This window comes from Tenrec ecaudatus, chromosome 10 (assembly GCF_050624435.1).
Source record: "Tenrec ecaudatus isolate mTenEca1 chromosome 10, mTenEca1.hap1, whole genome shotgun sequence".
In the NCBI taxonomy this organism is placed as follows: domain Eukaryota; kingdom Metazoa; phylum Chordata; class Mammalia; order Afrosoricida; family Tenrecidae; genus Tenrec; species Tenrec ecaudatus.
In genome coordinates, this window is record NC_134539.1 from 88,526,086 (window position 1) to 88,551,240 (window position 25,155).

The following is a 25,155-nucleotide window of genomic DNA, read 5'->3' on the forward strand; positions in this document are numbered from 1 at the left end:
GGGGCCCAGCATGGAAGATGTGGCCATGACTGTGGTGGTCATCATGCTGGGGGTGGCTAGTGGGGAGGGGGTGAACCAGGAACGCATGATGTGACAGTGATTGTGTGGGACACCTAGAAATGAAAAATGGTTAGCTATTTGTGTAATGGACCCAAGCCCGGAGGATGTGACGGTGACCCTAGTGGGGCCACCGGTCTGCAGTGCATGGAGGCAGTGACTCTGCAGGGAAACCCAGGTATGGGAGGGCACACCTGGGGGACATAAGGTAGTGGTTCTCAACCTTCCTAATGCCGAGACCCTTTAAAACAGCTCCTCATGTGATGAGCCCCTAACCATGAAGTTATTTTCGTTGCTACTTCCTGTCATTTTCCTACTGCTATGAATCAGGCGACCCCTGTGAAAGGGTTGTTCGACCTCAAAAGGGGTCACGACCCACAGGTTGAGAACAGCTGGCATAGGTAACCCTGGTGGAGGATGTGGAGAATATGAAGGTGAGGACAGGGAAGATGTGGGGGTGACCCTGTGAGGGAAGCCAGGGCCTGCCTGGAAGCTGTCATGGAAACCTGTGTGTAGGGGAATTACGTGGCTGTGGCGAGGTTCAGGCCAGGAAGACATGTCATTGACTCTTGAAGATTCAGGTGTGGAGGGGATGGAAGTGACCACATGAGGCAACACAGGTATGGAGGATGTGACAGAGACCATATGGGGGCTTCTGGGCATTGATAAAAGTATGGTGAGCTTCTGGGGGGCCTGGTCCCAGAGGACAGGACACTGACTATGGGAAGGACCCAGCCTAGGAGACATAACTGTGTCCTTGGTAAAAGGAACTGGCATGGAAGATGTAAAGGTGATGGTGGGAGGGGCTCGGGCACAGAGAACCATGTGAGGAGCCTAGGTATGGAGACTGCTGGGACCAGTGGAGAGGCTCAGATAGGGAGGACATGGCAGTGACCATGGGCGGGGGGACACAGGTGTGAAAGATAGGAAGACGATCATGCTGAGTCATTAGGCATTGAAAATGTGCTTGTGTAGGAGGACCTGGGAGTGAAGCATGTGGAGGTGCCCTGAGCATGAAGTGTATGGAGGTTAATGGAGCACCTGAGCATGGAGGATATGACAGTGACCATGGTGGGGTCACTGACCTGGAGGTAACCATGTGAGGAAACCTGGGCACAGCAGATGTGACCATGACAAAAGGGGGGTTCTGGACATAGAGAAAGTACGGTGACGGGGCAGGACCTAGGCCTGGCGATCACGAGAAAGACCCAAACCTGCAGCAGTGGCCGTGACCCAGGTATAGGAACTGGGTATGCAGGGTCCCAAGTGAATAGATGGGGAAACTCCCGCAAGAGCATGGAGCGGACTATATGAAGGACCCAGGCAGCTACCACGTGGAGGGAGTGTGGGGCCTCCATGCAGGGGGTGCGGATGTGACTAAGTGGGGGATCAGGCATGGAGGGATGGCAGCTACCACGTGGAGGGAGTGTGAGGCCATCCATGCGTGGGATGTGGATGTGACTATGTGGGGACAGAAGCAGGGAAGGCGTGATGGTGATCATGTAAGGGGAACCTGGCACATAGGACATGGAAGTGATTGTATGGGGGGTGGGGGGAGGCAGGCCTTAAGGATGCAATCATGACAGGGGTGGGAGGCTGGGTTTGGAGGACAATGTGATGGTGACCTGGTGGAGGATCCAGGCATGCATGATGCAGATATGACTGTTGGGTGGGACCCAGGCATGGAGGACATGATGGTGACCTGAGGGCAGCAGTTCTCAACCTGTGGGTCGTGACCCCCTTGGGGGTCGAATGACCCTTTCACAGGGGTCACCCAATCCATAACAGTAGCAAAATTGTAGTTATGAAGTAGCAACAAAAGTAAGTTTATGGTTGGGGATCACAACATGAGGAACCGTATGAAAGGGTCTTGGCACTAGGAAGGTTGAGAACCACTGCTCTACAGTGAATCTTTTTTTTTTCTTGGAAATAGCAACAGTTAAGACACAGCTGGCTTGAATAGAGGACTATTTGTTTCTTCAAACTCATTAGGAATCAGGTGAGGTTTACAAAGCAAATCATCAGTTTTACATTCAACTTCTCACACACATTTTGTTTCAACTCATCCATTTCAATTTTCTCAATGTCCTGTGTCCCTTCGTCCTCCATTCCTCAGCCCGTCCTTGGGGACATGCTACCCTCTCCTAGCACAGGGTGCGTCCCATGACAGACCAGATGGTGACTAAGGGTCAGCGTCCTGGAGGCTGCTGAACCAGTCTCTGGCCAACCAGTAAACTGGTCTCGTTCGTAACTTTGAGTTTTGTTCTGTATTTTTCTCCCTCTACTCAGGGCCTTCTCGCTAGACCCTTCTCAGAGCCACTGGTGGTGGTGGCTGAGCCCCGCCTAGTTCTTCCGGTCTCAGGGATGTAGAGAAACACTGAGGTGTGCGTGGTCCACGAACCCTCTGCACGGATTGTCTCCATGTCTCTGTCGCTGATATGGTTTTCCTCCCAGTGGACAGTTCCCAAAAGGTGTTTGTGGAAGATCAGCTTCACCTTCGTGAAGCGAGACCTCACAAGAGTAGGAAAGACAGGGCACATTTCCAGAGTAGAGAGAGACATATTTAATAAAAGAGATGACTAAACGATGAGGAAGTTCTGCACACTCTGTTGCCTCTGCTGGCCGGGGTCCTCTCCGGGCTCTAGCGGCAGGCCTCACTCTTGCAAGAGCTTGTGCTTGATGGTGGTGCTCTCGGAGCAGAGGTGCACGAAGAGGGTGCCGGCGGCCGCACGGGCCCGCAACTCCTGCAGCTCATAGTCATGGGCCCACTCGATGTTGCCCCACTTCTGGATCTGAAAGGAGAGTCAGACACAATGGTTGGGGCGGCACCTGAGTGAACACAGGCTCTGAGCAAGCACATGAGAGATGTGCTGAGGGAGAGGCAGCTATGTCCGTGCTCAAAAGGCCATGACAACATTCGAGGGTGCGGGCTAGGCCCACAGCTAGTGGCCTCCGGTGCTGACCCTAAGCACTCGCTCCTCCACGGGACGCAGCCCATGGAGGTGGAAGGACTGGACAGGGTATTGAGGGCCCATGGTGGGCTGCACTTCTCATCTAGGGTCGGGGGCCCAGGACTGCAAGGCTCCCAGATCTAGGGGACGGTTCGACTTGTCCAGTCACCCCAAATCTGATGAGTCCTACAATCGTCTGTATTTCTGAGCTGCCCAATCTCAGTCTAGAACCCCACAGGATGGACTTACTCTCTTCCAGGGCACTGCCATGTCCAAATGCGGAGTCCAGACCGGAAACCAGGACTCCGACCCAGTTCCCTAACAATCCTCAAACAATCCTCACACCTCGCACGTTCCTCATTCATCCAATCCTTCCTAACAGCAAGGAAAGGGCTTGCTTCTTGTGTTGTATGGAAAGGGACGTTCTCCCGGCATGCCCTGATTCGCCAATGGCTCCCTGGACTTGGGAAACCGCCATTTCAAACAGGTTTCCACCATACTGAGAACTAACTGAGAAGGTACATAGCAAAACCCCCTGTCATTTTTCAGATAAAAACATGTAAATGACAGCGTAGCAACTGAACGGACCCTAAGCCCACTGAATCAGAACTTGTATGCAGATAGCAGCTTCCGCTACTTGCCAGACTAACTACTGGGAACTGTGGGGCGAAGCAGGGCTAACCTACAACACGCATGCACACAAGACCTTCCGCAGGGATGGTATTTTGCATGTAGACTGGTCCAGAAGCTCTTTACCTGTTCACAGACATCTTTAGGTAAGGGAAGCGTTGGTCCCGAGGGCCCCACACCTGGTTCCAAACACAGTTTGTGCCTTGGTTTCCTGTGTACATGAGGTAACAGGAGCCCCGCTTTCAGCTGTTTGAGCGATTCTCTCTTACTTGGCTCTGAGTTTAGTGTTAGTATGCATTTGACAGTAAAAAGGGCCAAGTTCACATTACAAAGCTCAGATGGGTAACCTGACCCCCAACTCAATTTGAATTAGGAAGGAGCGTTGTTGTAAACCATCAATGGCCTCCTCTCCAGGTGGGGAGATACTGGGACAGCCCCACGGCTGGCCGCAGCCCACCTCACCTGGTACTCCTCTTCCAAGCGCGACAGCAGTACAGCCTGCTCCACCGTCAGGCGCAGGTCAATCAGGCCCAAGGTCAGCACCATGGACTTGAGCTGGGCCACCACAAACTCAATCCCTGCAACACACAAGGACACAGACGTTCTACCCCACCAGGACAGCTGCTTCAAAACCTACTGCCATCTAGTCCGTGCCGCCTCAGAACAGCACTGCAGAACGGACTAGAAGTGCCTCATCAGGTTTTCAAGGCTGTAAATATGTACAGAAGTGGACTGCCACGTCTTTCTCCTAAGGAGCGGACAGTGCGTCTGGCCCTTCGGTTGGCAGCCGAGCACTTTATCCACTGCACCACCAGGGCTCCTCCCACACCGCAAGGAGTGGTTAAAGGTGCTAAGTGGGGAAGAGAGCGCACAGGAAGCAGCTGCTGTGCTGCCTGCGCGGTGCCTGTGCATCCTTGGGGATGGCCTCTGCTCTTCCTGAGGCAGGCAGGACCTGCACTTGGCAGAGCATTCCATACCCCCGGCCCAGGGACAGGTGCAGGGAAAGGCATGTGACCCAAGCCTGGCCAGTGATACGGGGTCCCAAGACGGGAGCTGGAGAACAAACTCCAGCTTCCTGTTAGCAGGGCGTGAGCCTGGAGTAACAGGGTTGATGTGAGAGTCTGTGTCTTGGTCCTCAGAGCCACCCTGGGAGCTCCCCAGCTCAGGTTCCGGACACAAATGCCCAGCAGCCCCATCCTCCCAGCCCCAGCAAGCTCCAAGAATACCTTGGAGGGCCCACATGTTGTAAGAGGCCAGATGGCTGGCGAGAGTCTCCTGAGTCTTGGCTGGTACGCTGGGTCCCAGGATGCTGGTGGAGGCACCAATCTTCACACCATATCTGAAAGGAGAAAGTTGCAGCTTGTGCCTGTCTTGCTGTGATCTAGGAGCTGCCTAGCTTTTGCCCCCAAACAAAGCCCTACACTGCTAAGCATGTATGTGTCCCTTCAAGGTGGCCAATGAACCAGTTTGGGGGCTCCCGGGAATGACTGCCACTGGCCAGTGGCATTCTTGCCTAATTTTGCATTCTCTAAGAGTAAACCCAGAAGACCAAGAAAATGCCGAGTAACTGGTGAGCTGAGCAAGCCGGGCACAGCTCGTGTGTATAGGTGCCAGAAACTCGGTGCCGTGTCCTGACAGCTCCAGGACATACGTGCACACCTGCTTTTTAACTTTTTTTTTATTGAAATCGGGGGGGGGGGAATGCTTTTTAACTTTTTAAAAGGGCTTTCACATGCGAGGCTATAGAAGATTTCTTTTAAATATCACTTTCCTGTAGGAACATTTGTATATGTCCCATATAACTCAGTCCTTTTGTTGATTCAACAAATGTTTCAGGCCTGTGACCTATGGGCTATGCACTGGCTCCAAGCGATGACAAATCTTTAATAAGAATCATAACTCATAAAGCACACGAGCAATACAATGGAGAAGAACGATTTTTCTAGTGTAGGAAGTGGCTGTGTGTTTCTATAAACTACAAAGGACAGGGAGCTCAACTGCACCCCAAACAGAAACATATTATCTTTTATCATCATCGCATGGCTCTCTGAGCATCTGAATTTTACATTTAATTAGATCTCAAAATGACATCGCACCTTCACAGTTCACCCCCAGTATTGTGGCTGTTACGTGTCCCTGGATGGGAGGCACGGTTCATCACTGAGCTATTGAACCTTGGGGTAAAGGCCTGGCAATCTGCTTCTGGAAGATCACCCTCCAGCAGCCTATGAGTCACAGTTCTACCAGGACCTGTGCGAGGCTGCTGCGGCCTGGGCCAACTCAACTTGAACTGGTACCATGGGAGCAGCACTCGCGGAGTCTCTCTAGCGTTTGGGGGAAGCCTCTCGCTGTGGCTGTGTCTTTTACTTGAACCCCTACAGTGCCAGGCATGTTGGGGTACTCAGTAAACATGGAGCAGTGGAAGACATACATCAGGGGACTCATTTGGGGGAACGTTCCCCCAAAAGACAGTCCATGTAAGCTCAAACCTACAATCGCAGAGATGGTAACTGCCAGTGCGTGAGCACCCGCCTGAGCCAAGCCAGGTGCCAGCCCTTCATGGGCACCATTGTGTGTATGCTGCCAGGCACAAGGAGGCATACTAGCTCTGTCTTACAGATGGAGATCAAAGCTCAGAGATCATGGCTCCCAGCTAATGGGTAGCTGAGTGGGGACTAAGCCAATGTGGCTGCTCTTAAGGCCACCCACTCAAGGGCACCTTTGTTCCTCCCCAACCTCACTGCTGCTTTTAGATGTTGTCCATGAGATACGTAGAATCTCAGCACCTCACACCAGAATCAGAAAGGAAGGGGTGGCCTCAGCCCTCCAGTGCACCCCTGAGCACACCAAGAGCAGGTGCCCAGTGCCCAGAACTGGGGCCAGTCTGAGGAAAACGCCTGAGAGCATTTTACCCAAGGTGACCCTACCTGTCAAAGTTAGAGAGATACCTGAAACTAGAGGTCTCTGAACACAGAGAGACAACTAGCCAGGGTTTGCCCCCTCCCCTGCCCAGCCCTGGTGACCAGTAAGGGCTTGTTGAGGGATGGAATAAGCAGCACATCTTACCTCATCTCTGCCCACTCGATAATGGGATCCCATTCATTCTTCTGAAGTTCCACTAATGTCTCTGGCTCCTCCACCCTATAGCTAATTCAGTGCGAAAAGAATATATACAGTCCCTTCACTCAGCAACGAGGCCCAGAGCTAACGCCGGCCCAAGCCACAGGCCAGCCTCTCACCCTCTCACCTAAAGCAGCAGTTCTCAAAGGGTGCTCCTCGGGGCAGCAGCACCAGCAGTGAGCCCCCACCACCTGGGCCTGCAGGGGCCCCTGAGAGAAGCTCCAGGTTGAGAACCACTGACCAAGATGCTCTGCCCCGCTGGCCGTCCATGACATTCTACAGAACACTCCCCCTGGGTCCACACCCACGCCGGACAGGGTTATTGTGCTGGGAGTTTGGCTGGGGCAGGTCTGACCTGCCTGCCTCTGAGACCCTGCACACCTCCTGAGCCTATTCCTGGCTGTTGGGGCCGAGGCTGCAGGGACACCTGCCTCAAGGGGACCCAACCCAGAGGCCAGGCTGTGATCCTCATTCTGACCTGGAGAAATGGAGACAGAGGAGAGAGCTGAAGTGCAAGGCTTTGTGGGATGGGCCACAGGTGGCCTTGTAGAAAGCCAGCGGCCTGTGTACACAGAGGGCAGAGGAGGTGTCGATGCAGAAAAGTCAGAGAAGACCCAGTGAAGCCAACCTATAGGCAGAGGTGCGTGCCTGTGGGGGGTGGGGGTGAGTGTGTGTTTGCCAACATCCTATTTTCAAATCCCATCCTAGTGACCCAACCATCTCTCCTTTCCTATCAGGGTCCCTCTCTCATCTTCAAGGAGCCCCTTTCCCTCAGTCAGATGGAGGCCATTTCTGCTCCCTCCAACAGATGACTTCTAACCTCAATGGACATGACTTTCTGACTAGCTGCTCCCCATGGGCACCTTCCCAACTTCAGCGCAGACTAACTGATTGTTGTTCAGCCCCGATCTTAGTGCCTCAGACCTGAGTGGGCAGATCTAGCTGCTTTCTTGCCTGGTTGCCCCTCGGCATCACTGACTAGACCACACACATACAGGGGAGAGTTCAGAACCAGAAGCCAGCCCCTGGTTGAACACATCTGGCCAGCTCTGTGTGACTAGGCTGAGGAATGACAAGAATGCCTACATGAGAATAAGCCCGGGGTCTGTGCTGGCAGTGCCCCTTGGGTCCTGCAGTCTACAGTATTGCCTGGAGCCACCCCATGCCCAGAGGCAGAGGCTGAGCCACAGGAGGGCTTTGCCTTGTGTTTTGACAAGGTTGTAGCTCATTCTAGGGACCGGCAGGGGAGCTCGTGGACTGCGTCCTACCCCTGCCACTCTGTGAGTTCCCGGAGACCAGACTGCTGCCCTTCCACGGATAACTGCCTGGCACCTGAAGCAAAGTGACCCAGGGGACCCGCTCAGTCTTTTACCAGATGGTGTCGGTGTCCAGAAATTTCAGAGCTGCCCGGATCAGCTGTTCCTTGCTTCGCTGGGTTGGGTTGTCCAAAGAAGTATTGCACAAGGTGGTCTGGGTCAAAGGCAGAGAGGGCCCTGCCATCAGCCCCGGCACCGCCCTCCCGAGAGACTGCCCCCAACCGGCAGGAGGCCCCTGGGCTCCTCACAATCTCCACAGCAGCACGTCTTGGAGGCTGAGCACAGGGCGCTCTGGGAGAGGCCCTCACAGATTAATCACCCCCATTAACAAAGGAGGCTGAGCTTTGGAATGGACTTCCCCAAGCAAAGCAAAGAGCGCTCTTCACTGCCTTGCTCTGCTGTATTTCAAGGGATCCTCACCACCACCCTCTGGAGGAGGTCCTGCCATTCTACCCATTGCACACATGTGAAGACCGAGGCCCAGAGAGGCTAGACAGCAGATACTGCAAAGAAGCACACAGAACTGGCATGCAAACCTGGCGTTGCCCCTGGCTCCCCACGTGTCACACAGTAGGGAACAAACACCCACCCCAGGGCTGAGTGGCTTTTCCAGATGGGCTTTGCCAGCAATGGTCACTTAACCACTGGTGGGTAGCCCTCGCCACCCTAATTTCACCTGGCCAACAAAGGACCACCGCAGACCACAAAGGGTTGCCAAGGAAACCCATGCAGGTGTGTTTGTCAGGATGAGAACCACCGGTCCCAGGTACTGGTTGTGCATCTGTGCGGGCACCCAATCCTGCCCTCCTCCATGTGACAGGCACTGCTAGCACTCCCCATGCCCGACCAGGCCCTGGGCTGCGAGGGGCAAGCACTTGCTCAAGGTTCCAGAGTCTGGACCTGAAGAGCTCAGCAGCCACAGTCCTTCGATGACATACCACCGTCAGTGTCCCCACCCAGTGCGCTCCAGCCTGTGGAAGTCACTCTGTGCAGGGAGGAGAGGCGTTCTCCCCATCCTGTGGCCTCCATCTGTTGTTCCATTCAGCAGTACTTCCTGAAAGCCTTCCTGCGAGGGGCTGGGCTCACAGGGCACCCGAGGAAAGGCACGGCCCTGCCTTCGCGTGGCTTGCAGTGCAGCGAGGCGCCAGACCACAAGCACATGAACTGAGGCTGCCCAACTGCAGCTGCTGTCAGACGAGAGAGCTGCAATCTCTCTCAGGAGGTGGCTTTGTAGCCAGGCCGTGGGGAGAGAAGCTACTGTGGGCCTCACACAGCGTCTGCTTAACATGTGGAGAAACCTACATGCTTTTGCTGAGCCCCCAGAGCAGCTATGGGCACAGGGGAGTGGATGAGGGCACAGGCTGCCATTGTGGACTCGTTACCAGGTGCATGGTGTAGAACTTGACGGTATCTTGCTGGGAGTCCCATTCAGTGGCCACTGCAGTGGCCAGGGCCTCACTGGGGACGGTAAAGAGCTTGGCTTGGGGTGTTTTCAGTTTTCTGTTGTCCAGGTTTATTTCAAAGCCACCTGGAAAGAGCATGTGAAAACCTTTCAGGTACTGTTAAGTGAAATTGGGTGACCATCCAGCCATGTGAATTGGTACAAAGGCAACTCCAAGCATCCTCTGCCTGCCCCCCAACAATGTACGTGACCAGGAAGGGAGGGGCCATCTCATCACAGAACTGGCTAGAGATGAAAAATGTTCTCAATCACTCAAAAAAGGAAAAGAAAGCGACTGCCCACATTTCAGACACTCACCTTCGCCCTGGGTGATGCTGACATTCTGGTAAAATCGCTTCCTTTCTGTAAGAAAGATGTTTCCAAAAGGCAGTTTAAAATAATGCGACAACCACTTAGGAAGTGACAAATCCGGCTGGGATCATGAGTGCTGTGGCCAATTGACTGGCTTGATTTTCCTGTCACCATTCCAGGTCTGTCGTACTCCACACAGTCTCATCCAGAGCTCTGACTAAGGCTGGAAGTGGGCTGGCACAGGAGGGGAGCACTCACTCTGGACCACGCCAGTCATTCGCCTCTAGTTTCAGAGCCTCGGGAACAAGTCTGACCACGTAGCAACACCAAGCTACAAAGAATGTCTGACGACACATTTCCTGCCACTTTTGGTCTGAACTTCCTCCCACCTCTCACAGTGAGTGCTGCCCCAGACAGTGCGAATGTAGAAGTCCAGGGACGCAGCCAAGAGCCCTGCGTCTAAGTGGGGATGAGTCAAGAGCCGGCCCTGTGTGCATGCGCACACATGCAGCATGAAGGCAATAAGCAGAGATTCCACGAGCTTTTTCTAGTCCCTCTAATTAATTATCCTAATTAATCAACTTCCTTGTATATTCAACGGGAACTCCAAACATTTCCTTTAAGAAGGGGAAAATCTGTGTCCCATGTTCTCTTTTGAAAATAAAGGAACAAAATCTTTTATGAGACTATAAACCTATTTTCCCTCTTGTACCCCAGAGGGATTAAAAACCCAAGCACTGCAGGAGGAATCATGCAGAGTGCCTCAACTAATAAACAACAAGGAACAGGTCACATTTCGGGAGCCATAAGCCATTAGTCTCCAGTCCTTGTAATAAACACACAAAAGCTTCAAGTAATGCATCCATTCACTGGCTACCAAGAGCTCAGGATCCTTGACTCAAGTTATTCACTGAGGTAATGACGAGGTGTGGGGAGGGAAGGGAGACTTATTAAATAGTTTGTTTTTAACACTTATAAAAAAATCAATCAAGCTTAAGTTAGAATTGTATTAATTCAAATAGGGAATTGATTATTCACTTATACAACTTATGTTGAGTTCTTAAAAAGGTATATGGTCTTACTCCAAACATATTCCATTTGCTTTGCCAAATCCCCATTTTTATTTTATAAATAAAATGTGCTATGCCATAAACACAGAGGGATTGTATCCTGTCCCTCTGTGTCATAGTGATGCCCCATTGCTGTTGTGATGGTGGAATCTATGCCATCAGTGCTGCAAATTCCAGCTGGGTCAAATCTATGACGAACTTGGAAGAAAAGAGAGGAGCCCACATCTGAAACCCTTATCAATATAAGTAGAATACTATCTGAAACAGCCCAGTAAGATGAGTCCTTCTAAGCATGCCTCGGGAACGTCGCCTCCTCCATGCAGAGTCAACCTCAGCAACGTAGATGAAGCAAAGTTCTCTGGACCTTCATTTGCTGCTGGCACACGACTCAAAATGAGAAGAAACATCTGCAAGCATCCATTACTAATGACGCCGTGGAATGTATAAAGTATGAAAATCAAGGAAAATTGGAAGTCATAAAAATGAAATGAAACACATAAAGATTGATATCCTAGGTTAATGGTGAGCTAGAGTAAACTGTTATTGATAATTTTAAATCAGACAATCATATGGTCTGATGAATAAAACATTGAAGTAGAATGGCATTGTGTTCATGATCAAAGAGAAAGCTCATAAACAGCTGTCGTATTTCACTCCGTACCACTTCTTGCCGTCATGTGGAAATGGTGCCAGTGGGCAGAGGATTCCCTAAAGCCAGGGGCCTTCCTGATGGTGATGCCCATCGGTGCTGGGGTCAGACAGCCTCTGCAGAACATGACACTTGGTCTTAAAGACAAAATACCTGTAGCTTTGCCTCTTTACTGTGTATTTACTTTAAAAATTGCACTAGTTCCCCCGCCAGTGTTAATGAAGTCCTGTGTCCTATATTGGGAGGCTTTTTCTATAATTAAAGTATTATCATTAAAAAAACAAAGCAAGATCTATTCTGAAAGCACAAACTCAACAGACAAAAATGAGTCAGACAACTACGAGATACCACCTAACACCCTCAAAGATGGCCCAATCCAAAAAATCAGAAAGTAACAAATGTTGGAGGGGCTGTGGGGAGACAGGAACTCTCATCCACTGCTGGTGGACCTGAAGGTATGTACAGCCACTATGGAAATCAATTTGGCGATTTTTCAAACAGATGGAGATTGAGCTACTATATAACCCTGCAATCCTCCTACTGGGCATATACCCAGAAGAGGCAATAATACATCCCTGGGGTGAGGTCCAGCAACTATGGCAGGGGCCAAACCCAATCCAGGGATATATACGGCAGCCAGCTAAATAAGAGGAGGAAAGAAAGAGGGGGAGGGGGGAAGACATGGGTGGGGGAGGGAGCAGAGCACTAACCCACCCAACCGGAGGGTATTGTTTATATCTCCACAAGAGAGGAAGAGAGACACCAATCTTCAACCTGATGCACCAAGACATAAATACAACATACCAGCATGTATCGGGGAACCAATAGAGATGTCTGTGGGGCTGGCCCCAATCCAAATCATGTGGGCACCCCCCCCCCACCCGCTCAGAAGAATATACTGCAGATGACAACACTGGGACTACAGCTTGGGGAGAGGGGCACGTCAGATTAGAGCACATGGGAGAAACGCAAAGGGATGAAGAGGGAGGGGAGGACATCCTGGCCCACAAGCCCCGAGGATGATGTTCCTGCTCAGAGAAGACAATGAATGGGGAGGACCATAGGTACGGTCCCACCATGGGACACAGGGTCCTTCACTGAACCATGGCACTGCGGGCACAGCACTGGAGACACAGTGCAGGAATCGTGCATGGTCTGGCCCCATCATGCTGGGGCGAGGCACTGAGGGCATGCTGCAGAGCAGCAGGGGGAACAGATGATGAAACCCCCGGGGAAGACCAAAAATAGACTTTGGAGACAGAGTGTGGCACCCCATCAGACTCGACTGGAAAACACTCGTAAAGGCCAACAGACCTTGAGCTTTTTTTGGGTTTTCCATTTCTGTCAGTGGCTTTCTTTTTGTTACTTTTATTTTGTTTTTATTTTTCATTGTTGTTATTGTTTTGTTGGTTTTGACTTCCTGTGTTGTTTTATTTGGCTTTGCCTGGTTTTGCACTTATTAATGTCTCTGCATGTCTATCTAGATAAGAGAGGCGGGATAAAAAATTTGGAGATGAAAAGAATGGGACCAATGGTTCTGGGGGGACACAGGAGAAGAGGAGGTGAGAGAAAGGAAGGGTGGGGGACCAACCCAGGGACAAGGAACAACAAATGAACTAAAATCAATGGAAGGAAGGTCGTAAGATGCCTAGTGGGGCTTAATCAAGGGCAATGTAGCAGCAAGGAATTACTAACCCCAAATGAAGGCCGAACATGATGGTGGGACAAGAGGGAAGTAAAAGGAAACTGAGGAAAGAACCAGGAGGCAAAGGACATTTATAGAGGCCTAAATACAGCCATGTACATATGTAAATACATAAATAATGAGATGAATAGAACTATGTACTCATATCTCTATGTTAAGAATTAAGGTTACAGATGGACATTGGGCCTCCACTGAAATACTCCCCTAACACAAGAATGCTTTATTCTACGAATCCGGCATTCTGTGATGCTCACCTTTCTGACACGATTGCTGAAGACAAAATGGGTGCATAAACAAATGTAAAGACTGCTGATGTTGTCCGGCTACAAAAAGATATAACATCTGGGGTCTTAAAGACTTGAAGGTGAACAAGCGGCCATCTAGCTCAGAAGCAACAAAGCCCACATGGAAGAAGCACACCACCCTGTGTGATCATCAGGTGTCAATGGGATCAGGTATCAGGCATCTAAGACCCAGAACAAAACCATACCCAGGGTGAATGGGGGGTGGGGTGGGGGTGGGGTCGTGGAGTGGTGACCCAATGTCCATCTGTAGACAATTGGATATCCACTCACAGAGGGGTCTCAGGGAAGAGATGCAGGGTGCAGTAACTATCATGACCTCAATTCTGCCTTACAAATCAGGTTAGAGCAGAGCATGCACACTGCTACAGAGTCTGCAACACAGGGAATCCAGGAGAGATAAACCCCTCAGGGCCAACAAGGAGAGTAGAGATACCAGGAGGATTAAGGGATGGTGGTGGGAGAAAGGGGAAATCAATCACAAGGATCAATCTAGAACACCACGCCCAGGTGGACAAATAATGGAAAAGTGGATGAGGGGCGATGGAGGACGATGTAAGATATGGAAATAATAATCTATAACTTATCAAGGGCTCGTGAAGGAGGGTGGATGGGGAAGAGAGGGGGAAGAAATGGGGAGCTCATATCAGGGGCTCAAGTGGGAAGAGACTGCTTTGAAAATGATGATGGTGGCATATGTGCAAATGTGCTTGACACACTGGATGAATGTATGGATTGTGATAAGAGCTGTAAGAGCCCCCAATAAAAGAATTTTTTTTAAAGGGGAAAAAGAGGAAAATAAAAAATTTTAATTTATAGAACCAGGACTCAAGTCAAGAAATTGAATGTTACCAGCTCCCAAGAACCCTCTTTCATGGTTTTTTTCCTGGACATTGTATTCCTAAAAATAAAAATCTTGACTTCTAAGATCATTAAAAAAAAGTCAGATTGCTCTACACTAACAGAGCTCTGAAAAGGACATCAGGTTCTCACCTTCCCAACACAACCACTGAAGACAAAGCGAGTGAATAAGCAAATGTGATAAAGAAAGCTGATGGTACCCGGCTATCAAAAGATATAACATCTGGAGTCTTAAAGGCTTGAAGGTAAACAAGTGGCCATCTAGCTCAGAAGAAGCAAAGCCCACATGGAAGAAGCACACCAGCCTGTATGATCATGAGGTATTGAAGGGATCAGGTATCAGGCATCATCAAAACAAAAAATCAGATAGTGATTGAGGGGTGGAGTGCGGAGTGGAGACCCAAAGTCCATTTGTAGGCCACTGGACATCCCCTTACAGAAGGGTCTCGGGGAGGAGACGTGCCAGTCAGGGTGTGATGTAGCAACGACGAAAAATACAACTTTTCTCTCATTTGTAAATGCTTCCTCCTCCCCCACTATCATGATCCTAATTCTACCTTACAAATCTGGCTAGACCAGAGGATGTACACTGGTGCAAACAGGAACTGGAAACACAGGGCGGATGATCCCTTCAGGACCAGTAGTGATAGTGGTGATACTGGGAGGGTGGAGGGAGGGTGGGTTGGAAAGGGGGAACCAATTACAAGGATCTACATGTGACCTCCTCCCTGTGGGACGGACAACAGAAAAGGGGGTGAAGTGAGATGTCGGACAGGGTAAGATATGACAATATAATAATTTATAAATTATCAAGGGTTCATGAAGGAGGGGGTAGCGGGAAGGGAGGGGGAAAAATGAGGAGCTGATGCCAGGGGCTTGGGTGGAGAGCACATGTTTTGAGAATGATGAGGGCGATGAATGCACAATGTGCTTTACACACTGATGTGTGCATGGATTTAAGAGTTGTGTGAGCCCCTAATAAAACGATGTTTAAAAGCAAACATCTAGAAAAGAATGAAAGCAGCATATGTGCAAACATGCTGACGCAACTGATGTATGGATTGTAACGAGAGCTGTGAGAGGCCCCAATAAAATGATCTTTTAATTAAAGAAAAGAAAAAAGCACATCAGGAAAGCAACACCATCTGTAATAGTCAACCAAAGGATGAAGTATGTAGGAATAATTATAACGAGAGAAACAAAACACCTGCACAAATAAAACTACAAACATTGCTACATAAATAGAATAATACACCATGCTTACGATAGGATGATGTAATATTGTGAAGATGTCAATGCTACCCCAAAAGATCTACATAATGTAATCTGGAGCCAAAGTCTAACACTCTTATTTAAAGAGATGGAAAAACTAATCACCAACTATATATGGAAAGAAAAGAGACCCTAGATAATCAGAGCACTACTAAAGAGGAGCAGAAAAGTAGGCGCCCTCTTACTTCCCAATCTCAAAATCTACTACTTAGCCATGGTAATCAAAATAGCTTGGTACTGGCACAGAAACAAATACACAAACCTATGGAACAGAATTGAGAACTCAGAACTAAATCTATCCACCTAAAAACAACTATCTTTAACACACTAAATGAAGAAGAGACCATCTTTAACAAAAGGTGCTGGCAATATAAACAATAACATAATTAATAGATTAATTATAATTATAATAATAAAACAAGACCCATATCTCTCACCATATACAAAAATGAACTCAAGATGGATCCAAGACTGCAGATCCAGTAAAACCTTGAACTATAAAGATCATCAATGGAAAAACATGTATAAACTTAGAGTTGTACACTATCAAACATAATGGAAATATAAACAGCAGAAAATAAGCGAGATGACTCGAGACTCTTCACCAAAGAAAACATAGGCTAAGTTTTCTAGAGAAGCAAAATATCAAGAGAAAGAGGGAGAGAGAAAGAAATTTCTACCAAGAAAATGGCTCACACAGTTGTAGAAGCAAGCATGCCCAGTCCTAGCTCCAGGGGCCAGATATGAAGCTGGAGGTTTCCCCAGAATTGTGTAGCTTTGGGAGCTAATTAAGCCAAGATCAGCAGGAAACACACAAGCTGAAAACAGGCTGCAGAGGTGGATGAATGCAAGGTCAGGAGGGCAGGCTTGTGACTGGAGAAGCAGAGGAATCAGGTCAGATGGCTACCTGCTCATGGTTCCTGGGGTCAGCAAGCAGTGTGGCAGGCCAGTGACACCAGTGCAAAACCCCAGAAGTCGATGAATCGGATGCAGGATCTAGACCCTCTATCCTCACATACGAAGTAGGCCACACTTTTGTGAAAACTTCCTTTCAATTGCAACCAGGCTGCGGTCTGAGTAAGAAGTCTACATTCCACCCGTATCTTCTTACAACTGATAGGCTGATCACAGCAGATCCCATTATGGAGTTGATGACATTATGTTTGGTCCTATATGGGGGATTACTAGGCCTTAACTGCCAAACGAATGAGAATCCCAGCCCAGTCAAGTTGACATAAAATCTAGCACAAAGACATTCACGTAGCCAACAAACACGAAGAAATGCTTACTACCATTAGCCACTCCAGATACTATTGAGCGTCTACTGTACCCCAGCATAATAGCAAAGTTAAAAAAACAAAACCTGGAAACAACAAATGCTGGTCAGGATGAAGTGAGAATGGATCTGCCATACACTGCTAGTGGGATGTGAGATAGTGCCAGCTCTGTGGATGTCAGCATGCCTCTGCTTGAAAAAGTTACGGACAGCGCCACTCAAGCACTCCCTCAATGCAAGCATACTTTGTTCTACTAAACTGGCATTCCATGATGCTCACCTTCCTGACGCGATCCCTGAAGACAAAGGGGGTGAATAAGAAAATGTGGTGATCCCTCCAGATTCCGTAGCCCATAAACCTAGACAGTGGTCTGTGCAGCTTACAGGAAAAAGGAGGACAGTGAAACTGAAGTGGATTTGGAGTCTTGTGACAAACAAGCTCACTTCAAACAATCACACACACACACACACACACACACACACACACACACACAAAATGTGGTGAAGAAAGCTGATGGAGCCCAGCTATCAAAAGATATAGCTTCTGGGGTCTTAAAGGCTTAAAGGTAAACAAGCTGCCATCTAGCTCAGAAGCAACAAAGCCCACATGGAAGAAGCACACCAGCCTGTGTGATCACGAGGTGTCCAAGGGATCAGGTAACAGGCATCAAAGAACAAAAAATCAAATCATTGTGAATGAGGGGGGAGTACTGATTGGGGACCCAAAGCCCATCTGTAGGCAATTGGACATCCCTTTACAGAAGGGACATGGGGAGCAGACAAGCCAGTCAGGGTGCAGTGTAGCAACGATGAAACATACAATTTTCCTCTAGTTCCTAAATGCTTCCTTCCTCCTGCCCCCCCCCCCCACTATCATGATCCCAATTCTACCTTACAAATCTGGCTAGACCAGAGGATGTACACTGGTACAGATAGGAACTGGAAACACAGGGAATCCAGGACGGATGATCCGTTCAGAACCAGTGGTGAAAGTGGTGAGAGTGGAGAGACTGGGAGGGTGGAAGGAGGGTAGGATGGAAAGGGGAACCGAATATAAGGATGTACATATAACCTCCTCCCTGGGGGACGGACAACAGAAAAGTGGGTGAAGGACGACGTCGGACAGTGTAAGATATGACAAAATAATAATTTATAAATTATCAAGAGTTCATAAGGGAGGGGGGAGCAGGGAAGGAGAGTAAAACATGAGGACCTGATACCAAAGGCTCAAGCAGAAAACAAATATTTTAAGAATGATGATGGCAACAAATGTACAAATGTGCTTGACACAATGGATGGATGGATGGATTGTGATAAGAGTTGTACGAGTCCCCAATAACATGAATAAAAAAGGAGGGGCTAGCAATAGCATATGACCAAGGACTCCCTCTACATGCCATAGATTCTAGAGAAACAGGACCCATGACACTAACAGATAGATGCAGACCCAGGTTCACTGCAGCACTACCGTAATTGGCATAGCAAAAAAATGAAAAAAACCTAAATGCCTAGCAGTCGAAGTCTAGATAGACAAGCTTTGGTGCATATACACAATGGACTACTGCACAATGTTAAGGAATACGGATGAATCTGTGATGCACTTTATAACTTGGACACTCTGCTGAATAAAACTGGTCAATAACAAAAGGACAAATATTGCATGAGATTACGATTGTAAAAAGTTAAGAATATGCTTTCATACTAAAAGAAACATTTGTTGACAGTTACCAGGAGTGGGAAGAAAAGCCAGGGAGAAGGGAAGCCACTGGGTAAAGGGTTGATAAGTATTACCTAGGGTGAAAGGGAAGGCGTAGGTACACAATGAGGGAGGTTGGCAAAAAGAGATAGAGGCAGGGAGAGACACTGGGGCTTTGCAAGTGTTGGAGGCGACAGAGGCAAATATTGTGCTATCTACACAATCCAGCAACAACAGAGATCTACAAGTAGGCACTTGAATAGGCATGGAGGCAGAACAGAGTGGGAGCATGCCCAGGAATAGATTTAAGTTCGACAGAGGATGTCTGTATGTGTGTATTTATTTGCCTTTGCTTCAAATCTATCTGTGAATGTGGTGAAGCATACAGGAAGCAAAGTTATGAAAACATCTTAGACACAATCAAATGCCTTGAGAGAACAGGTTGCTGGGCCTGTAGTCTCAGGGTGCACCACAGTCTCCGGGATAGGTCAACTGGCATAATACAGTTCACAAAGGCAATGTTCCACATCCTGCTCTGGGGAACAGAGACTGCAGGTCTTGAACATTCGTGAGCAGTCATCTAAGGTTCTCTTTTCCTTCTTCTCAGAGGAAAGAAGAGCGATGAAAATCAAGACATATGGTACCAACTAGTCCAGCAGCCTAATGAGCCACGCAAGCATCAGTCTCCACAACCCCAAGACAAAAAGAACTAAATGGTGCCCTCTACCACCATTAACTGCTCTGAAAAGGATCGCAGTACAAGGTTCTGGATGGAATGGGGGAAAAAAACATGGAACAAAGAAAGATCAGGTTTTCACTGGAAGGAGAGGCTGGTGGAGCATTCAGCCACGCTTCATGTCTGGAAATGGACTCACTTCTATGTTAAGATCATCACCCATTAAGGTCAAACGACAGCATCTTCTCAAGGACGAAATTGAGAGGATTAGGAAGGAAGGAGGAATGGGAACAGGAAACACAGAGTACAAGTGATGGTACAATGAGGGGATTATGAAGGTTGAGTTCAGCAGGGGGAAGGCAGCCCCGGTGGCGCTGCACATGCTCCCATTCCCTCCCGCTGACACTATTAAAAGATGCTGCTGGGAAAAATCTCCCGGAAGTTCTACAGCTTAAAGCAACTCCCATGGCCATCCGACTGCAGATCCTTCTGGGGCTGTTTGAACGCAGTGTTTAATAAAGTGGGTCACGAGCGCATCGGGGACGTGGGCGCAGCAGGGCAGCGACCGAGCGGCTGCTGCGCTGTGGGGCCGTGGTGTGGTATCACGGCCAGGAGCGGTGGCAGAAGGACTACAACAACCTCCCACTGGCCCTCTGGACAAATATAAGATTCAAGCAATAGATGCCATTGGCTCTTGTCTCATGAACATTGGATCTGACCACATGGAGGCCTGCTGCATGTTGAAAACTGAAACTGCAAGTGTCATCCTATTGAGGATAACTGTTTAGAGAGGCTCAGGCCCCTTGGAAACTTACAAGAAAGCATCTTAGAAATGGAAATCATTTCCTATGGGAATGTCACAGACCGGGGTGTCACTGCTCTGCGTCATTTCCGAAACCTCCAGTATTTGTTCCTAAGTGATCTCGGAAACTTGTGCAAGCCTTTCCGTCAGCACTGCCTTCTCTGAGCCTTCAAGTCAGCCTGAAGTGACCACAACAAAGTACCTGGTTTCAATGCAAAGATCGTCTGAAACGTCCAGTTCTAAATAGGAGCTCATCTATCTGATCACTGATGGAACAGAGAGGAAGGGCAAGCTGAGTCCATCGCACGTAGACAGTAGTCAGTGTGACCCGCGGTCCTGCTAAGACAGGAGACTGAACTTTTGTACATTAAAATGCCAAGCAAGTGACACTGAAATTTGAAGATATAAGAAGGCCTCAGAATGTTCATGGCAAATGGAATTAAGATCATGGAGTTTGGGCACAAACTTTGAAGTTGCCCCCCCCCACCCCCATATGACTTGATAATGATGACAGAGCGACTTCTTGGTATAACAGTGTAGAAGTGATTTAAATCTCCAGCAGACAGTTCTTTACTGTAGTATGTATAACAGTAATTTACAGTATATGTCACTGTCGTTTGAACGTTACTGAAACATGTTACCATAAATGCACAATTGTGAAAATGTGAAGCTTAATCACAGACTCAGTGGTGGAAAAATAAATAATGGTTGAGTTCAAATCGTATATGAATTGTTGAATGTAAAATTGACGATGCACCCTGTAAACCTTCCTCTACTCCCCTTTTTTGTTTTTTAATGTTCAGGGGTGAGTGGGGAGCGGGTGGAGATCTATCCTGGAACACACCACTGTCAATGTATCCATACACCTACAATGGTGACTAGCCAATACAACTCTTCAAATGTACACGCTAATCACTAATGACAAAGGTGAGAAAATTAATGATTTTACTGACTTCTGCAGTCTGAAATTGATAAAAGCATACAATTGATAAAAGCATCAATAATTACTGGTGATTGGAATGTAAAAGTTGGAAATGAGTCATGGTGGTATGGTGGATTATATGCTGGGCTGCTAACTGCAAGGTCTGCAATTTGAAACCACCAGCTGAAATTAGGCTTTCTAATTCCACAAAGATCAGTCTCAGCAATTGGACATTCCCTCACAGAAGGGTCACAAGGAAGAGAAGAGCCAGCCAGGGTGCAGCATAGCATCGACGGAACACACAACATTCCTATAGTTCTTTAATGCTTCCCCCACACCACCCCCACTATCATGACCCCAGTTCTACTTTAGAAATCCGGCTAGACCAGAGCATGGACACTGGTACAGATAAGAGCTCTCAACACACAGAATCCAGGACAGATGAACCCCTCAGGAACAGTAATGGAAGTAGCAATGCCATGAGGGTAGGGGGAAGTGGGAGTAGAAGGAGAAGAAAGGGGGAACCAATTGCAATGCTCAACATCCATGCCCAGAGTACGAACAACAGAAAGGGTGGGTGAAGGAAGACAATGGATGGTGTAAGAAAATAAAAATTATTTATCAACGGATCACAAAGGTGGGGGGGGGCGAAGAGGAGTTGATAAGGGCTCAAGTAGAAAGAAAATGCTTTGAAAATGATGATGGCAACAGATACACAATTGTGATAGATAAAATTGATGTCTGGATTGTTTTAAGAGCTGTGAGAGTTCTCAACAAAATGATTCAACAAAATCATTTTCCCTAACAAACAAATTTATAACATAAATTAGCTGCACCTACAACAACATAAAGTAAAGGATCAGTCTCAGAAACTCACAGGGGCAGCTCTACCCTGTCCTACAGGGTTACTCACTATGAGTCAAAAGGGATTCAATGGTAGTGAGTTTGGTTGGTTTGTTTGAAGGTTTGTTTGTTTCTTTTGCAGTCTGAAATTGATAAAAACATGTAATCTCAGTACATTGATAATTAGTGGTGATTGGAATATGGATGTTAGAAATTAACAAAGAAGATCGGCAGTTGGAAAATATAGCCATGGGGCTAGAAACAACTCAGATCACACGATAGAATTTTGAAAAAACAACAACTTACTCACATTGTAAATCCCTTTTCTCAACAACATAAACGGCAATTATCCATATGGACCTCACCAGATGAATAAACCGGAACCACACTGGCATCTGTGGGAAGAGAAGATGGAGAAGCTCCATCTCATCAGCCAAAACAAAGTCATGGAACAGATTGTCAATTGCTCAAATGTTAGTTCAGGTTGAAGCTGGGAAAAATTCAACAAGTTCACAAGAGCCAAATTATGGCCTTGGCTATATTCCACCTGAATTTAGAGACCATCTCAAGAACAGACTTGACACACTGAATACTAACGGCTGACAACCAAATTATGGGAAGATATCAAGAGCATCATACACAAAGAAAGCAAAAGGTTATTAAAAAGGCAAGAAAGACCAAAGTATATATCAGAAGAGACTCTGAAACTTGCTCTTGAATAGAGAATAGCTAAAGCAAATGGGATTTCCAGTAGTGGGGCAAGAATCGGACCCTGCCGTGGCGTCTAGGCCCTTCCCAGGCAAATCCATTGAGAATCTAAGGGTGATTACTGGCAAGAGCAGCAGAGCACACTGACCACAGGATACGGTCGTAATCTTCACTGTCGAGGTGTTTGACAGACATGTAACCTTGATCCTCTGTGATGTGATCAGTTCAAGAAAAATCAAGCCAAAGAACTCAAAGCAAGCAGAAAGGAAAGAGAAGAGAACCCATCACCTAGTGCTGGTGTTGAGGAGAACCTGGTCGCAATGACTACAGAGAGGCCCCTCCCAAAGATGCTGGCATTGTCTGAGTGTCACTTGCTGGAGCTACCAGAGGTTCAGGGATTGGTAAGGCAGCTGGCCAAGGGACTCTAGCTGGTATTCCAATGCCCCAAGCTCCTGCAGGACCTGCTGGGTCAGTCTCTGGAAAAGGAGGTCCATTCCCACAAATGATGACTCTCCAAGGAAGAGGCACTGTTACAGCTGCTGCAGCCACTGTCACAGCCAGTACTGGAGGGGGCCCTGACTCAGCACTCACCTGGCCATCCAGGTCTTCTACCACCTCCTGGCTGAGGGGCACCCCTGCCTGCTATGAAACCTCCCAATGGGGATCCCTCGTGGATGAGGGACTCCAATGATCAACCCTCCCCCAGGGATGTGGCCACCTCTCCCAGAGTATGAGGCCTCCTTTGACCTTTGGCCACAGTGTTATGGAAGTAGGTCTACAGGTGGGCCTGAGTCCCTAGGGTCAAGTTACCACAGGTAGCCCTTGTCTGTGTGTGTTGGGACTGTGGTGGCTTGTGTGTTGCTGTGATCCTGGAAGCTATGTCACTGGTATTTCAAAGTGAGTGGGTTTCAGCAGAGCTTCCAGACTAAGCATACCTATGAAGAAGAAAGAGGCTGTCCGCTTCTGAGGAATTAGCCACTGGAAACCTTAAGGACAGAATTGAAACAGTATCAGATGCTGAAAAACTCATTATCAGAAGTAGAAGATTCTCAGAGAAGTAAGTTAGCACAGACCTGTTGTCTGTTATGCTGCTGTCCACGGAGTCTTGCCAGATCTGCTTTCGGGCTGTTTCCCACAGGAATGCACCCAGCAAAGCCCTAGACTCATCTTGACCCTCCTCAGCTCCCTGCCTGTTTCCTATCGGGCTGTGCAGAGAGTCCTTTTAGTCCTTGTGGCCTGTAAAACTAGCTTGTAATAAACCTTAGAGAATCCTAAAACTCATAATAATAAAATAAAACAAATGGAAGAATTGAGAAGGTAAGAGAGCTGAACAGAAAATCTCAAGAGGCAGCTCAAGAAGACAAAGGAAAACATCATAATGAAATGTACTAAGACCTGGAATTAGAAAACCGAAGGGAATAACAGCCTCAGCAGATCTCAAGTGGAAAAAAGAACTGAAGAAAAAAAGGAAGCATCAAGTTGCCATACTGAAGGATTTTGTGTGCAGGAAGATTCAAAGTAGTTAGTAGCACACAGTCACTGTACCCAAACCGATGGTTAACATGCAGGCATTGCAGGAGGGAGCAGATGAGCAAGAACCAGTCGTGCCGAATGAAGAAGGCCAAGCAGCAACGACAGCTCCAGGACTCGGTGGAATACCAACGGAAATTTTCAACAAATTAACGCGGCACTGCAAGCACTCACTAGTCTATGCCAAGAAATGTAAAAGGCAGCAACCTGGTAAACCAACTGGAAGAGATCCATATTTGTGCCCAATCCACAGAAAGGTGTTTACCAAGTTAATATCACGTGCAACGAAAAGTTTTCTGGGGATTGTTAAAAATCAATTGCAGCAGTACACTGACTGGAAACAACTAGAAATTCAGATCAGATTCAGCCAAGGACATGGAATGAGGAACATCCTTGCTACATCAAAAAGATCTTGGCTGAAAGCAGAGAATGCCAGACAGATGTTTACCTTTGTTTCACTGGCTATATAAAGCAATACTACTATGTAAAATCATTATAAATGATGAATAACATTTCGAAGAACGGGAATTCCAGAACACTTCACTTTGCTCACGGGGAAACCACTGTACAAGACCAAGAGGTTCAGACAGACCAAGGGGACACAGTGCGGTTTAAAATCAGAAAAACTGTGCATTAAGATTACATCCTTTCACCATACGATTCAATACACTCTGAGCAGACAATCTAACAAGCTGGATGATATGAAGATGAACACATCCTACCGTGCATGGACAAACTGGACTATATAAAGAATACAGCATTAGACAGGCAGGACGAACAATCCCAAGGAGAAAACAATGGGAGCGGTGGTTCCGGGGGAGCCTTGGGAGAGGAGGGGGCGGGGAGGGAGAGTGGGGAGCCAACAAACTCAGGGATAAGGGAACAACAAGAGCTCTAACATTGACGGTGAGTTGTGCATATAATGCCTGGTGAGGTTTGATCAAGTGCAATGTATCTGAGAGGAATTACTGAGAACCAAATGGAGGGTGAGCATGATAGTGGGATAGAAGGTAGGT

General features: G+C 48.0%; 1 protein-coding gene and 2 pseudogenes across 3 annotated transcripts in view; 2 read left to right on the top strand and 1 right to left on the bottom strand.

Moving 5' to 3' along the window:
• Positions 1-2,602: 2,602 nt before the first annotated feature.
• Positions 2,603-25,155, bottom strand: part of ATPAF2 (ATP synthase mitochondrial F1 complex assembly factor 2) — a 32,239-nt gene continuing 9,686 nt past the window's right edge. For 2 of the 3 annotated variants that reach the window (XM_075560963.1, XM_075560966.1), the window contains 7 exons: positions 9,834-9,878; positions 9,457-9,602; positions 8,131-8,228; positions 6,705-6,785; positions 4,865-4,977; positions 4,101-4,216; positions 2,603-2,849 (listed from right to left, as the gene is read on the bottom strand). In XM_075560963.1, the coding sequence (XP_075417078.1) occupies positions 2,712-2,849; positions 4,101-4,216; positions 4,865-4,977; positions 6,705-6,785; positions 8,131-8,228; positions 9,457-9,602; positions 9,834-9,878 (737 nt within the window). In that variant the 3' untranslated portion in view covers positions 2,603-2,711. The remainder of the gene's footprint in view (positions 2,850-4,100; positions 4,217-4,864; positions 4,978-6,704; positions 6,786-8,130; positions 8,229-9,456; positions 9,603-9,833; positions 9,879-25,155) is intronic. The other variant, XM_075560965.1, reaches the window with a different exon arrangement.
• On the top strand, positions 19,750-20,324 carry LOC142458090 (ATP synthase subunit s, mitochondrial pseudogene; annotated as a pseudogene).
• Positions 21,055-23,428, top strand: LOC142460205 (small nuclear ribonucleoprotein-associated protein B' pseudogene; annotated as a pseudogene).